The sequence below is a fragment of the Tympanuchus pallidicinctus genome, unplaced genomic scaffold, assembly GCF_026119805.1.
Source record: "Tympanuchus pallidicinctus isolate F22 unplaced genomic scaffold, pur_lepc_1.0 scaffold16, whole genome shotgun sequence".
NCBI classification, from domain to species: Eukaryota; Metazoa; Chordata; class Aves; order Galliformes; family Phasianidae; genus Tympanuchus; species Tympanuchus pallidicinctus.
Window position 1 is genome coordinate 7,208,479 of NW_026294679.1, and position 14,803 is coordinate 7,223,281.

At 37.1% G+C, this 14,803-nt stretch overlaps 1 protein-coding gene across 10 annotated transcripts in view; it reads right to left on the reverse strand.

Annotated features, from left to right (window-relative positions):
* Positions 1-14,803, reverse strand: part of ATRNL1 (attractin like 1) — a 425,431-nt gene that overhangs the window by 319,033 nt on the left and 91,595 nt on the right. For all 10 annotated transcript variants that reach the window (XR_008205315.1, XR_008205316.1, XM_052678077.1 and 7 more), the window contains exons 13-15: positions 14,375-14,493; positions 5,722-5,854; positions 3,714-3,895 (exon numbers count right to left, since the gene is read on the reverse strand). Coding sequence is in view for 8 of the 10 variants with exons in the window: in XM_052678077.1 (XP_052534037.1) it covers positions 3,714-3,895; positions 5,722-5,854; positions 14,375-14,493 (434 nt within the window). In the remaining 2 variants the exon portion in view is untranslated. The remainder of the gene's footprint in view (positions 1-3,713; positions 3,896-5,721; positions 5,855-14,374; positions 14,494-14,803) is intronic.

The window sequence follows — 14,803 nt, forward strand, 5'->3', positions numbered from 1 at the left end:
GAACTTCATCCTTTAAAAGGAGGCAATTATGTATTTCCAGTTTAGTACCAGAATTAAGAAAAAATACTGATAGAGTTCTTGACAGAATGTAGAGACATGGGCAATCTTCTCCCTCTCAGTTTCCCCAAAACATCAATCTTTTGTATTACTCTAAAAGCTTGATGAAGAAATGAAGCTAGATTTGTCCCAGAAGAAGGACTTCATGGGGCTACAAAGCCCCACATAGTTTCTATGAAAAGTCAAGAATTTCTGAGTCCTTCATACTGTTTTAGCAGTTCTTTAAAACAGTCAACAGTAGCCAAAATTTTCCTTCTTTTCTCAGTACAAGAATATCAAATAAAGTAAAGATAAAAGCAGATTCATATTCTTATTTTGAAATGTCACTCTGACCCATTCCCTAATCCTGAAAGCTTTTGTTCCACACAGGAGAAAGGTTTGAAAGCCTCTGACATTAACCTCCCCCAAGTCACACTCTCCACCTTCAGGTTAAGGCACAGTGTTCACCTCACAGCTGCTCTGACTACATCTGTGAACTCCACACCACCATCTGTCACAGAAACAAGCCATCTGAAATGAAATCTCGCACCTTAAATCATCATGATTGCAGTTTGAGAGGGAGACAGACAAAAGAAAATCAAGCAAAGTTTCAGAGAGCCTCTGTCAAACCTGATAACACATTCAGACTCTCTCACTGAGAATAAATGCAATTGGACAGATACAAATGTATTTTTTCCTTTAAATGCAACTGAAAAACAGCGTAAATTGTGGCAGCATTCCATTAGAGATTCGGGTAACTAACTGACTGTTTAACTTGAGATATGCCTCTGAAGTGCACACATTTGTCTACAATTGCCTAAACTGTGTATGAGGTATCTAAAATTTATATCACCTCATTGGCTGACATTTTTGAATAAAGATACACACAGTAGGATGTCACCTTGCAGAAGTTCAAAGTTCTGAAACAAAAACCAAAACACACTACAATAAATCTGGGTTCCAAACACAAAGAGCAATTTTTCATCAATACTTCAAGCCAGTCAGGTAGTATTCATATTCAGTCATACCAGAAGTCCAGTACACACTGTTAGATTTGAGGATCTGCTGTACAGCAATTTTAATGGGAGACCACAGGAAAAAAAAAAAAGGCATAATATGTGACTAGACAAATCACTGCCTTTTGTGATTTTGTTATTGCGATTTTGATTACACTTTTAATATTATCTCACATCAAAGTGTCAGCTGACAGAACATTTTTGAAGGTTTCATTAAGTACAGTGTCAGGAGAGATCTTCTAACCAAAGCATTACTACTCCCTTTCCTTCATTAGCAAATAACTGAAAATATTTGTCTTATTGGAAAAAAAAAAAAAAAAAAAAAAAGTTTTCCATCCAAGTTCTCCATTTATTGAAAGAAACTGAAATATATAACCTCTAGTTGTATCTCCTTCCCTGAGGCATGTATGCACTTTTAACCAATTCCTTCCACCACCCTTATCAGACTGATAATGAAGCTCTGACTCATTCTATCATCGCTTTGCAGGGCATTCTCACATGCTTCATGCAGTAGCACAGCTCCTCAGAGCCCTTCTGAGCCCACACTGTGGACATATAGGAAGCTAGGGATTTCCAGCAGCAAAGTACACTTCTTCAGCATTTCCCTGTCCCCATTTGTTTGCAGACCATGTGAAATGAAGGCACAGGTTTGCATGTGCCCTTCAAATAACATGAGACTATCAAAGACTGGAATGTTTTCACCAATACACGGCTGTGTCCATGATTGCTTTCTTTTATACTGTCATAGGCAGTTACTGACTGCATTTCCAGGACCAGCATGTGAGAAGATGCTGTAATTTGAAGATCTGAAGGTGTTGAGCTTGAAGTCAAAATAAACAAGTATCTTGAGTTCTCAGAGCAATTCCCTAAACAGCTGACGTAGTCAATCACTGACACTACAGGTTCCCAGTCCAATCAGACAGTTAATGAAAATGCTGCTACATTCTAAGCTACCTGTAAGCAAACAGATGAAGACAGTCCTCCCAGCGTTCCTCAACAGAACACATTACAGTAATGTAATTCCAAGGCAGCTAAGGTCCAGACAGGGAAAAGAGACGTATTCTGTCTCACACTGACAAGCTTTTAGAAGTGGGGAAAAAAGCTCTTAGGAAGTACCATGAATTTTTACATAAAGGACAACAGCTATTAATTAAAGAAGGTGATATGAGTCAGAGCAAGTTGTTTTATGTACATCAACCACAAAAAAAACTATTTTCTTTATCCAAAGACTTCCAGTTGAAATATGTCTGTTTCTAACAGAAATTAAACGGCTCTGTATTTTACAGAAATATATATTCACAAAACCAAAGGTATGCGTGAGCATATATATGTGTACATATACACATATCATACTCACATACACAGTGTACACATATAGGTATATGTAGGTGTACATTCAGCAGAACAATAACATTAAATAAAAGAAAAATCCATGCAGCAGCTGGGAGAACATTCAAATAAAAAGTGAAAAAAAAATTGTCTGGAAATCCCAAAGGCTTTAAGAAATTTTATTCACACCCATTCCACGTCTATCTTTCCATTAGACATCACAGTCATGAGTGGTACCTTGCCATCAATCACTTTAGAGATAGCAGACACAGTTCTGCCTTGGACATGTTGTTCTCAGCCACAGACTGCCATTATTGCAGTATGATAAGCAGATTTAAAAATAGGAAATAGCGTGCTTGGATGATTAGAGGAAACTTTGTTGTGTATTTTTACATGTTGTATTTTTAGTACCTTTCCTTAGATGCTGTAGGGAGAAGCTATTTCAGTGGAGATAAAAACATTAATTTACACTTTCCTGAAGACAGGGCTCACTACTAACTTCTAGAGCATTTTGATCTGCAGTATTCACACAAATGCTCTTTTCAAGCAGGTGAGTTTATTCCACTTCAGTCTTTTTCTTTTTAATCTAACATAACTTTAATTTTAATGTCCACATAAAGGAAGAAAATGCATTTCACTTATAGTAAGATTAACTGTAGAGGTAATTAAAAGCAATGCTTTCACATATAGGGCTGAGGAATCGTCACATACCTACAGCTTCTATGTGTGTTACTCATGAAAACACAAAGAAAATTCCTTTTGATTTGAAGGGAAGGTGTTCATCAGCTAAAATTGCACGTATCATGAGCAAAGTCTGTTCCATTACAAAATGAGCAGAACAGAAAGAAGGAAAAGTCATGCCATGCCAGTAGTCATTTAAGCTTACCTTTTGAAATAGTCAATGTATTCACCACCCAAAAACAATCCTAAGTTTTATTTACAATGATATGAAAGCCAAGACATCTTTCTGTGTTACATTAAAAAATATTTTGCCTTACACTGATTCCTGCTGTCACGGTGCGCTCAAGAGGACTAGAATTCCTCTAATCAGCCTTCTTTTCATCTCTTGAAAGTCATTTGTAAACAGTAAACTGAAGCAGTTAAAGCAGGTAAGGAGAAACACTTGGGAACTGCTGTGTCGTTAGGTTTAAGTACAAGTTTTCTTTAATATCCTACACATCACTGATATCAATCTTTAGCACCACACTACATTTCCTTGAAGTCCTTATGGTGGCAGACACTTTACCCTGTCTACTGTGGAAAAAACCTTAAAATAGATTCCTCACAGAAAATTTAATTCACAGGAACATCAATTACAGTTACCCAAGTTACCTGAAGTGTGTACTTCTGTATTTCATCCAGAACAAATTCCACTTCTTTTGAGGTTGTTAATGAAGCAAGATTCCCACTTAAATTGTAGCAGTACAGTTTGGCATTGTCATAGCTTTCACGACTAGAATTTATGCGGAGGCAGGCATCTCCAATGTGACTCCATCCTTCCCCACACAGGTGAGCTAGTATAAAAAGCATATGGTTAAAGTTGAATTGAAAAACAATTAGAAATTCTAAGAAAATATGAATTTTATCTTCTTGAATCTGTAGTTCAAAATATAGGCAAATAATAAGGTTCCATTTTCAAGTCACATAAAATAAAAACAAACGAATATCATACTACAATATCAAGCATTCTCATTAAAGAAATAGAATATTATTTTGAAAACTAATGTATAGCTATCTGAAATATTTATTAGAGATATAATAACTTTCATTATAAAAATACTGTTATTACACTTTTTCTCTGTATTCATGTTTGTGCAAAACTACATTAAAGATCAGATGATGTATATAATTAAGAGCACTTAGCAATCAGTTTACTTAATTGCAGTCTAAATTTCAAAAAACATGAAAGCAATCACTCTGGAATTAAGAGATCAAAACTGTATCCTATTTTACTTTATCATATTTAAGCCTAAATAGAAACACAATCAGAATGATAAGAATTTCTAGTAACATCTTAGGAAGCATTTCCTTTTCAACATATTTCAGCATTACCCAGATGTAGACAACTATCAAAAGATAAGAAAATAATTCAGAGCAATTATTTCAGTTAATATTTACATAAATGTCACAAACACAGCTTAATACTGTATATACATGTTAACAATTTCTGTAAGAAATGATGTTCATTAACTTCAACTGTACATAAAGATCAAACAAGAAAGGCCCTGATATCTACCTGCAAATACGTAGTTATGAATATAAATTACAGAATAAATATTGTTTAAAATGTTAGCTTTCACCTTGTGAGAATATCTTATATTAGCATTTTAATATTCACAGCTTCCATAGTATTACTAACATTACACAATTAAGAAACTAGGTCTTCGGCCATATCTGTGCAGCTAAATTGAAGTATAATTCAAGTATAATTTATAAGGCAAAATTCCAGCCAGCAGAAGTAACAGTGTCAGTGACTGTGCAACAGCACAGCGTGGCAGTACAGCAATTCAGTTCTGCACGTAGGGATCCCCACAGACTGGAGCCCATCACCAGTCTGCGCACCAGCAATCTGTGAGTTGCAGTTACACGTATTCACATTGTGTAGGCTCACCTATTAGTGGAGTCATCATGAATAAAACAAATCTAGGCCTACTCGTTAAATAAACAAACTCGGCAATAATCAGAGGATAGCTGAGGTTGGAAGGAACCTTAAGGAGCATCCAGCCCTGCCCTGCCCTGGGTTGGGTGCCTCCCACCAGATCAGCACCCAGAGCGCCACCCAACCTGAGCACCCCCAGGGATGAGGCACCACAACTCTGGGCAGCACTGCCAGTACCTCACCGCCTCTGAGAATGTCTTTCTAAACATCTAACTAAAATCTTTTGGTTTATAGCTATTCCTCATTGTCCTGTCACTGTCAGACTGTGTAAAAAGCAGGTCTCCCTTCTGTGTATAAGCTCCCCTCAAGTACTGGAAGGACACAGTAAGGTCTCCCCAGAGCCTTCTCTTCTCCAAGCTGAATAAGCCCAACTACCTCAACCCATCTTCATAAGAGAGAAGCTCCAGACCTTTGATCATCTTCATGGCCCTTCTCTGGGCCCACTGCAACAGCTCCACATCCTTGTGCTGGGGGCCCCAGGGCTGGATGCAGTACTCCAGATGGGGCCTTATCAGGGCAGAGTAGAGGGGAACAATCATCTCCCTCACCCTGCTGCCACCCTTCTTCTGATGCAGCCCAGGACACAGCTGGCCTTCCAGGCTGCAAGAGCACACGTTAATGAAGGAGATTTCCTCAGTTTTGACAAATATAAAAAGCAGCATCCCTGCTGGCAGCCCTTACCAGGTAAAGCCTGGCATTCCTGCTGCCGCTGGTCCCACTGGCAGTTCAGGTGCAGAGAGCAGCTCTTGCAGCTGGTCAGCTTATTGCAGATCTGTTCATTTCTCACGTGACATTTGGTGTAGTTTTTAACGGACTACAAAAACAAAACAGAAACAATGTCAGACTGTTGACAAACCAGAAGTCAGAACTGAAATACACAGCAGGAGGCCTTCTCTCAGCAAACCACAGCCATCTAAAGCCATCAGCTCTTTGCCTGGGTTCACCTGGCAGTTGGTGGGGGCAAGAAAGGCATTTCCTAGAGCACCCCACTTGTCATACAGTTCACTTCAGATGGGTAAAACAGCACTTTGAAAATGCCACATCTCTGTATAGGAGACAAGAAGAGCTTAAATATCTAAAACACTTTCCTTAGATAGTTCAGGAATATACTCTCACTAAATCATTTCATTCCCAAGTTATCTGCAGGCTTAGCAAGTGAAGCAATCCAAGAGATAAAAAATGAAGCAAGATGCAGGTGTAAAATAACTACACTTCACTTACTGATGATATGAGAACACCCTCTACACTGTCTTATCTGGATCCAGAGAAATGAAATAGGAACTATAGGTGGATACAAGTGATTGCAAGAAGATAATTTTAGAATTTGTCAACAGTGATTGTTATTTTACAGTTTTAATTGCAAATCTGTAAACAATTTAGCTACTATAAAATTTAAAAAACAGGAAAGCATTTAACCCATCAGTTTCATAAAAACAGGAATAACTTTGGTACTTGAGGGCATAAGAAAAGCAGTAGATACAAAGGAGATTTACCCAGTTGCTGGGTTTTATCCTCCTGAAAACTGGAGTATTCCTTTCTAAATAAACATTCTGAATACAAATTCTTGCTTTTTCCTACATGCTACTTTAAATCTGAGATCTTATGCTGATATCTTATTTAATAAACTGCCCAAGATCTTTGGCTCATTTATCCGTTTAAATCTGTCTCAAATAAACTCCTTGCAGAATAATTAAAACAAATCCTAAATGAAGACAACATATTCTCAGTACCACAGGCTGCTTGATGTTCAAAGGGACCTCCAGAGGTCACCTGGACCAACTCCCACCTGAAGTAGAGCCACATCCAGGTGACTTTTGAAGATATCCAAGGAGGAGACTCTATAGCCTCCCAGCAGCCTGTGCCAGTGCTGCACTACCCACACAGCACAGGAGTGCTTTCTGATGCTCCCATGTTCCAGTTAGCATCCATTGCCTTCTGTTCTGCCACTGGGCACCACTAAAAACAGCCTAGGCTCTTTGCAGCCTCCCTTCAGACAAGATCTATGCTCAGGCTTCCTTCCTCTGGGGTAAATAAACAGTCCCGCATCTCTCAGCTTTTCCTCATGTGAGAGTTGCTCCACCACCTTAAAACACACAATATGCAAGTTCACATTAAAGTACATTTCCACAACAGACTGGTACACAAAGCAGTTATGAAAAAAAGAAAAGCTACCAAAAATGAGATTAGTTCATGGAAAAAAAAGGAATAAGATTCTTGAGTTATTATAGGCTTGTCAAACTGCAGAGAAGTATAATTCATCTGGAAAAGAAAATCATTATGTTGAGATAGCATATTTTTGGTAAAATTAAGAGATAAACAATCCATGAACTAAAATAACATCAAAACATATTCTAAACATTTCAGCACATGCTCAGTCTTCCAAGTAATCAGAAGTTTTAGATAAATTCACTCATTTGTCAAAGATCAATTCACAGCTATAAGCACAGAATCACAGAATCACGGAATTGTAGGGGTTGGAAGGGACCAGAGATCATCGAGTCCAACCCCCTGCCAAAGCAGGTTCCCTACAGCAGGTCGCACAGGTCGGCATCCAGGCAGGTCTGGAACATCTCCAGAGAAGGAGACTCCACCACCTCCCTGGGCAGCCTGTTCCAGTGCTCCGTCACCTCACTGTAAAGAACTTCTTGTGCATGTTTGTGCAGAACTTCCTGTGCTGCAGTTTCCGGCCGTTTCCCCTTGTCCTGTCTCCACTCACCACTGAAAAGAGTCTGGCCTCGCCATTCTGCCCCCACACCTTAGATACTTATAGACCTGGATCAGGTCCCCTCTCAGTCTTCTTTTGGAAAGAGTCCAGCAGAGGGCCACAAAGATGGTGAGGTGCCTGGAGCATCTCTCCTATGAGGAAAGGCTGAGTGATCTGGGTCTGTTCACTCTTGAGAAAAGAAGAATAAGAGGGGACTTGATCCAAGTCTATAAATATCTAAGCAGTCATGTATATATTTAATGCAATAGAAATATATTTTCTCAATTTATTAATACAAATATTTTTCTAGATTTCAGTTAGTTAACTTTCTTTTTATTTTTTATGTTTTTTATAATGCAATTGTTAAAATGAATTTTCAGCCTCACAGAGGACCAGCTTAATTACTGTTAAGAATACTTTTTTTTATGCCTTCATTGGATGAGTTCCCCAGTGGTGAACATAACATGGAAGGTACTTTTTTTCTGTCTGTAAGAAATCCTACAGTGAAGCCAAGAGAAAGAAACGGAAACTGATCTAGGAGAAAGCATCTACACCACAATACGAAACAGAGCCAAAGGCAATGCTGCAAAGTAATAGAACATCTACCTAGACCAATAAATGCATACAGACAGTAAAGCATGCGATACCTCCGGTACGAATCTGCACAGAGGTTTGCTCAGCCACAATGCATATCCACAAAACTGCCTGAGAGATACTGAGAGAAAAAGCACCACCTGCTCATTTACAAGCCCTCAATTAACCCACTTTTAAAACATGATACGGTCAAAATCCTTAAGCATTCCTGCTTTTTAAAATCATATATTCCCTAGTAACACTATATACAGATTACTACTGTCCAACTAAACTATCTGTTCTGTTATTTTCTAATCATGAAGCTTGTTGTGTGCTGGTTATTTAATGTTTAAAATAAAATTTAACGTATTAGTGAGTCTTCATAACAATGTTCTGTTGTATTCCCTTATTCCCAGCACTTATTGCCTTGAATCCAGTTTAAACATTGCCTAAAAATTTCATTAGTTCAATGTAGATGTAAATCCAACAAGTAATTCATATTAACGCAATATTAAGGTCATAACTTCAGCTACCAAACCCAATAAAATTCAGAAATATGACAGCCCATCTGTTACTGAAGTTCTGTATTTTTGTAGGATATTTCTGCACACTCAAGCATCATTAAATTGTTATGTATAATTTCCTATTTAAATCTGATTTACTGATTTTTCAGAACTGATCTTGATATGGTGGTAATACAGACAAACTTTTGAACTGCAGTGATTTTCTACATCTCCACTCTAGAGTGAAAATATTACAGTAGTTAATGTTAAAAATTCAGAAATTACTATTAAACAATGTACTTCTCCTTCCTCCTCCTGGATTTTCCAGGGTAATGTTATAATCTTGCCTAGTTTGCCCAGCCTCGTTGTAAATTATCAGATAGGTTTGCTACCCTTTCTCTCAATCTACTGCCAAATTTTACCTAAATTTACCTTTACACTTTACAAAAAAAAAAAAAAATTCTCTATTCACAATTCCTTCTACTACTTTATACAGCATTTCCCCCCTTTACTGTTCTTTAAATTCTTCATAGGTAGGGATATCACTGTGATTATTATTATTCATGTTAGTGTTTTACTGTCACTATGAAAGAGATCATCATCTTTCTGGAAGTTGTGCAAACATTACGCTAAGATAACGGTTCTTGCCTCTAAGGCATTGCATAAAAACACTTAATAATGTAGGATTACACTTTTCTTTGAAGCACTCTCTAGTACCCTCTACAATACGCTCTTTACCATCCCTATCACTGGTTCTAAAACATTTAGTTTAGGTTGCCGTGCTCAGAAATAGCATAATTTAAAGTAACTTAACACTTTGGAGTGCATTAGATTACTTAAAGTAACTGAAGTTTCACTGTATTGCATGTGTGGAGATTGACACAAGAAGTGCACAGACTGCTACTGGAGACACAGGTGTGGATTGGTCACAGTGGCAGAAAGAACACATCCCCCTTGTAGCCACAAGCAAAAATCCATACAGACTGGCTGCAGGAACACCTCAGCTGTTTCTTCCCAGCACAGTCTGCCCAAAACAAGAAAAGCACCTATACTCCTCTTCAAAAGATGCATCTCAAATTGTTCTCTAATACAGAAAAATATTCCGTGTGCACTACTGCCTGGTGTTCTTGATCCCAAAGTGTTTTCAATGTAGTCAGCCTTCTTTATAAATGCTGTTTGTTACAGTGAAAGTATAAGTATTTTAACAAGTCTAAAAAATGAGGATTCGGCTCAAGAACTGAAATTTGATACGGAATATCTTTTCAAATTTTCCCAAGGACTCGTACAGTTGTGAAAAGAAAGCATTTTCTTTCAATCAAGAGTGACAACAGTTTTCATGTGATGTTTAGCACTACTTTCTATTCTTTCTATATTTCAAATCTTCAAAATATTTTGTAAGTAACATGGAAATAAGTTACTTTATTTGCAAAATACTAATGTGGGCAGTCAAAATTCCTGTATACTGAAGGATTACAGTCAAGATAATAGCAAAAATGTGCAGCATATTACTAGAGCTACATTATCTGAAGTGAGTGCTTGAAATTTCACTGTAGAGATGTACAACAACAACAAAGTTGGGATAGAAGGAAGAAGTTTTCATTAATTCCTTCAGCTGGCCTTTCAGGACTCTTGTTTGGATGTGAAATGGAGCTTAATGTGAAACGGGAAAGGGGATGATTTATGTTTAAGATATGAAGAAGCAAAACCAATTCGTTTTGTTACTGCAAGCATTTCCCAAAGAACTGGGTGAGAGAAGACAAAAGAAATGGTTTGGAAAAGATATTAAAAAAGGAAAAAGAGAAAACCAAGTCTTCAAAACCTGGTAGTATATACATCAAAAATAAATCAACAATGTCTGGTACCAACCTACATGTATGCTTCAATATTACCAAACTTTTTCGTCTATAAGCCCAGAAGCACTCAAGCTGATCACAAATTAAAGTGGCATGGTACTTACCAAAAACCCAGCTCACCTCCTCTTTCCCAAGCACACAGCTTAGAGAAGACTGGCAAGCAGAGGGAACTAGCACTTTCAAGGCCTCAGTGCAAATAGTTTTTCAGTGTGTCTGCATGTATTTGAAAAGCACAACTGCAAAAATAAAACAGCTTTATGGCCGTATTGCTTTGCTATATTACTGTCCTTACAAATGATTATCTCTTAATATCTCAAGAAACTGTGCCACTTTCTCTACAATTATTTTGCTGCATTTCAAAAGAGTAAAAGAAAAAATAAATTGATAAAGCACATTTTTACTGTAAAATTCATGCTCTCTGTCTTTTGTTGCAGCCTGCAAATTCTCTTCAGCCTACGTTCATTCTACCTGTCACAAGGAAAGATTTTGTTTTCATGGGATGGCTCAGCTTCTTCCTGTGAAACAGACCAATTGTTTACTTATACTTCAATGTTGCTACTCTCAAGAAATGCAATGCATAAAGATGCAGCAAATTGTAAAGAAAATCTTTCCAAAGAAATATTTCTTTCTGTTCTGTTTTTTAAAGGACTGGAAAGTAAAATTGATAAATGGCTTTTTTTGTGAATATTTTCTTTACAGAATATGAATACAGTCAATTTAATGAATACATTCAGCAAGTATCACTGTCACATAATGCAAAATAAAGCTTGTTATAAGCAGATGTCCAAGATGATTATAATTTCATAAAAAATTATTTTGATCCACATGTGAACTTCTTCCATCAAAAAATAGGCAGAACACATCAGAATCAGTGATGACCAGAGACCCACAGGTAAAAATCAATACAATCTACTCCACACACTCCAAATAAAACAGATATATAAAACAAGCAGTACAAAAATTCTCTTTTAAATAGGTGAAATAAATGAAGATGCGAAGCAGAGAAGTTAAGGAAAAAAATACAGTGACAGAAAGCTATTGATTCTAATTGTAGAAAAGTGCAATATGCACAGCTTAGAATAACACATGTGGTACTAGCAGGTTTCAAAAGCAAGACTTTCCTGTTTATGTTTCCTTTTTTTATGCAAAGAGATCCAACAAATGGGAGAAAAATAATAAAAAAAAAAAGTATATTGATGAGAGGTTGTTACCTCCTTGCAACAGTGTTATATAACATTCTTTGCTTCAGAGCTGAAAATAGCCTTGGACTAGATGCAAGAGTCTCCACGGAAGGGCTTGCAAGAAGAGGTTATGCCGAGATTAATATGCCATATATCATGACGTCTGTATGAACTCTGAGTAAGATGGTATCAAGGAGATTATTAAGTCACTAGGCAAAGAGAAATTTCAGTACCATCTTGGATGATTCCATATAATTTAAGTTAGCTGCTTCCTAGTTGAGTAAGATTGGACAGGATGAGCTTCATCCCTCCATGTTTGTATCGGATATAGTATTATGAGTCAATTAAAATCACAGTATGCAAAAGTATTCAATTTAGCTGAGGTTTTATGGGGAAAAAAAACAAGCCAGCTTGCTAGTGCTAAAACAAGATAGGCCTCCAAACAACCTGGCATTGCAAGCTTCTGCTCACAATTTCACCAGACTATTATACAGTGTTATAACATATCCTGATGATCCATGAACCTCCACAGTGGTGGAATACAATGCCCTGTTAATGTGCTGATTCATATCAGATGGTGAGCATAGGCAGGTATATGTGTATCATCAGTGCACTAGTACAGCTTATGAAGTCCATCTGTCCAAATAGCAGAGTGGTTTTGGGAAATCTCCTTATTTTATAGCCCTGCCAATCAGTGCCCCTCACATACCTGTGACCATGACACCAATGCCAAACTGACTGCCAACATACCTTTAATTCTCTGCCAGTTTCCATGAACAACTTTTGTAGCATTATTGTCACTCTCAGCTGGATGTTCTATGATCTAAGTAATAAATCGAAGACTTTGCACAGCTGCAGAAACAGGACTTTCTCCTTGAGATATTTCTGAGTCCTCAGCTTGTTATCTAATATTGCCATCACAGCGCTGTCAAAACATTTTCGAATTGTAGGACTATGAAAATGGGTAATCAGCCTGATTTGTGCCATTCCTCCACATGGTGCAGTTCTGTTCATGCTATTTTGGTAGGTTTATGTTGATAGCTTCACAATTCTGCCTCCATAGTCTACCAGACAATACATTCATTTTGAAACAGCCACATCCAACTTATGGTACCTCTTTTCAAAAATCTTTTGGATACATTTTCACTATCACTAGTTATCATTATCACTATTATCTAGTATTATCACTGTTCTCTAGTAACTCCACTAAGAGCCTTTGTTACCTGCCTTTAATCCTGGATAAAATGCAAGAAATTATATAGAAGACTGGTGCATCTATCCCGAATTAAGCTAACAATCTTGGTCATGAACAGTTATCAACGAAAGATATTGAACTGAGAAGCCTGTGCTAGAATACTCAGTACTCCGTATTTTCTAGGTATGAAGATGGTTTGCTATTTAGCAACTATTCCTTGCTTAAGAGTTGAAAGCCATGGCTAGAAGGTTGGTACTTAACACAATATTTTCTATTAGGAAAGGAAGAACCCTTGAAAATCACAAAAGAATCTAACCACTAGAGCCTAGAATATGAAATCACTCTGAGAAACTATCCTAATGCTAGTGATTTGAGCTGTCTCACTCTGAATGGGCAAGCTTTAAGTCAATCCAGAGTCAGTCCAACTCATGCCTTTATTTGTCTATCTGGAGACTAAGACTGATTTGCATCAGGTTCAAACTAGAAAGTAAGCCTACATTTAGTCATGGAAGTACGTAAATAAAGGATTCTGAATTCCAGTACAGCTAATGTCTGGTAATGTCTGGAGCTAGCAAAAAAAAAAAAAAAAGAATATATATATATATATAAACAAAATTTATCAAGCTAAAATGGTATCATAAGCTTCTCAAAAATCAAATGAATGAGCAAGAGATGCAGCAGATAGTGGACAAAGTTTAAAGCTCTAAGCAGTATTAAAAACAAAAATTAAAGCTGTTTAAATCTATATGTTCTATCTTTATAAACATAAACAATACACACAATCTCAGCAAATCACCACGGTGACACCACAATCTTATGCTCACGCAGGCTCATACTCCTTTAATAAAAAGAGATGCAACCCTATGACTTAAACAAAAACATCTGTATGATGACCAGTGATCAGAACATCAAGACTAAAGAAACTGACCTGGTTCTGTTCTAAAGGGAAACAAAATGAACTGTCATGCATCATGGGAGTCCACAGTTCCTGCCTGCATACTGTGGGCAGCATATGCTCAAAAACCAAGCTGGTAATGACTTTGGGACATTCCAAATATTGTTAATTAGGAGATAATAGTGTTTGTATTGAGAGATATACATAGTGGGCTAACATAATTGAAGACTATTTTTTCCTCCAATACATATCTTTACTGCAGTCCAAGCCTGCCCTCTGAAATATTTCTACTGCAGAAGTCAAGCTTTTGTTCAAAATAACCTACTATTTGTCCACTGTTCTATTTAGTGTAACAGAACTTGGGTTTAGTTAGGAAAAACAAAAACAAAATTACTATTAATAACATGATCATGAATTTGCAAAGACTCACCACACTACAGTTACTGTTTGCTGAAATGCACTTTTTGTCATCGCACCATTGGCACCCGTTCGTATTGGCAGTACAGCTCGCACAGTCTGCATATCTGTAACATCTGTCATCTGCAGCAGCTGCAATACAAATGAAAGTCAAAAAGAAACATAGGACTGTATTTTAAAAAAATCGCCTAGAGTACTGCCTGTTACATCATTTATTTAAGCTCTAGCCATTAAAGGAGGGTGTAAGCTATTCTGGGAAATAAGTTCTATTCAGTTAATAATATCCTTTAAAAATTCCCCAAGTAAAAATCATATTTGAAGGTTAACTAAACGAATATTCACTGATTTGCAGCACATGAGCATTTTTAGGACAGTGTGTAAATTTAACCTATAAGAAAGCTTCTTAAACTATTGACTGTTCACTTCTTTAATATAGAAGATA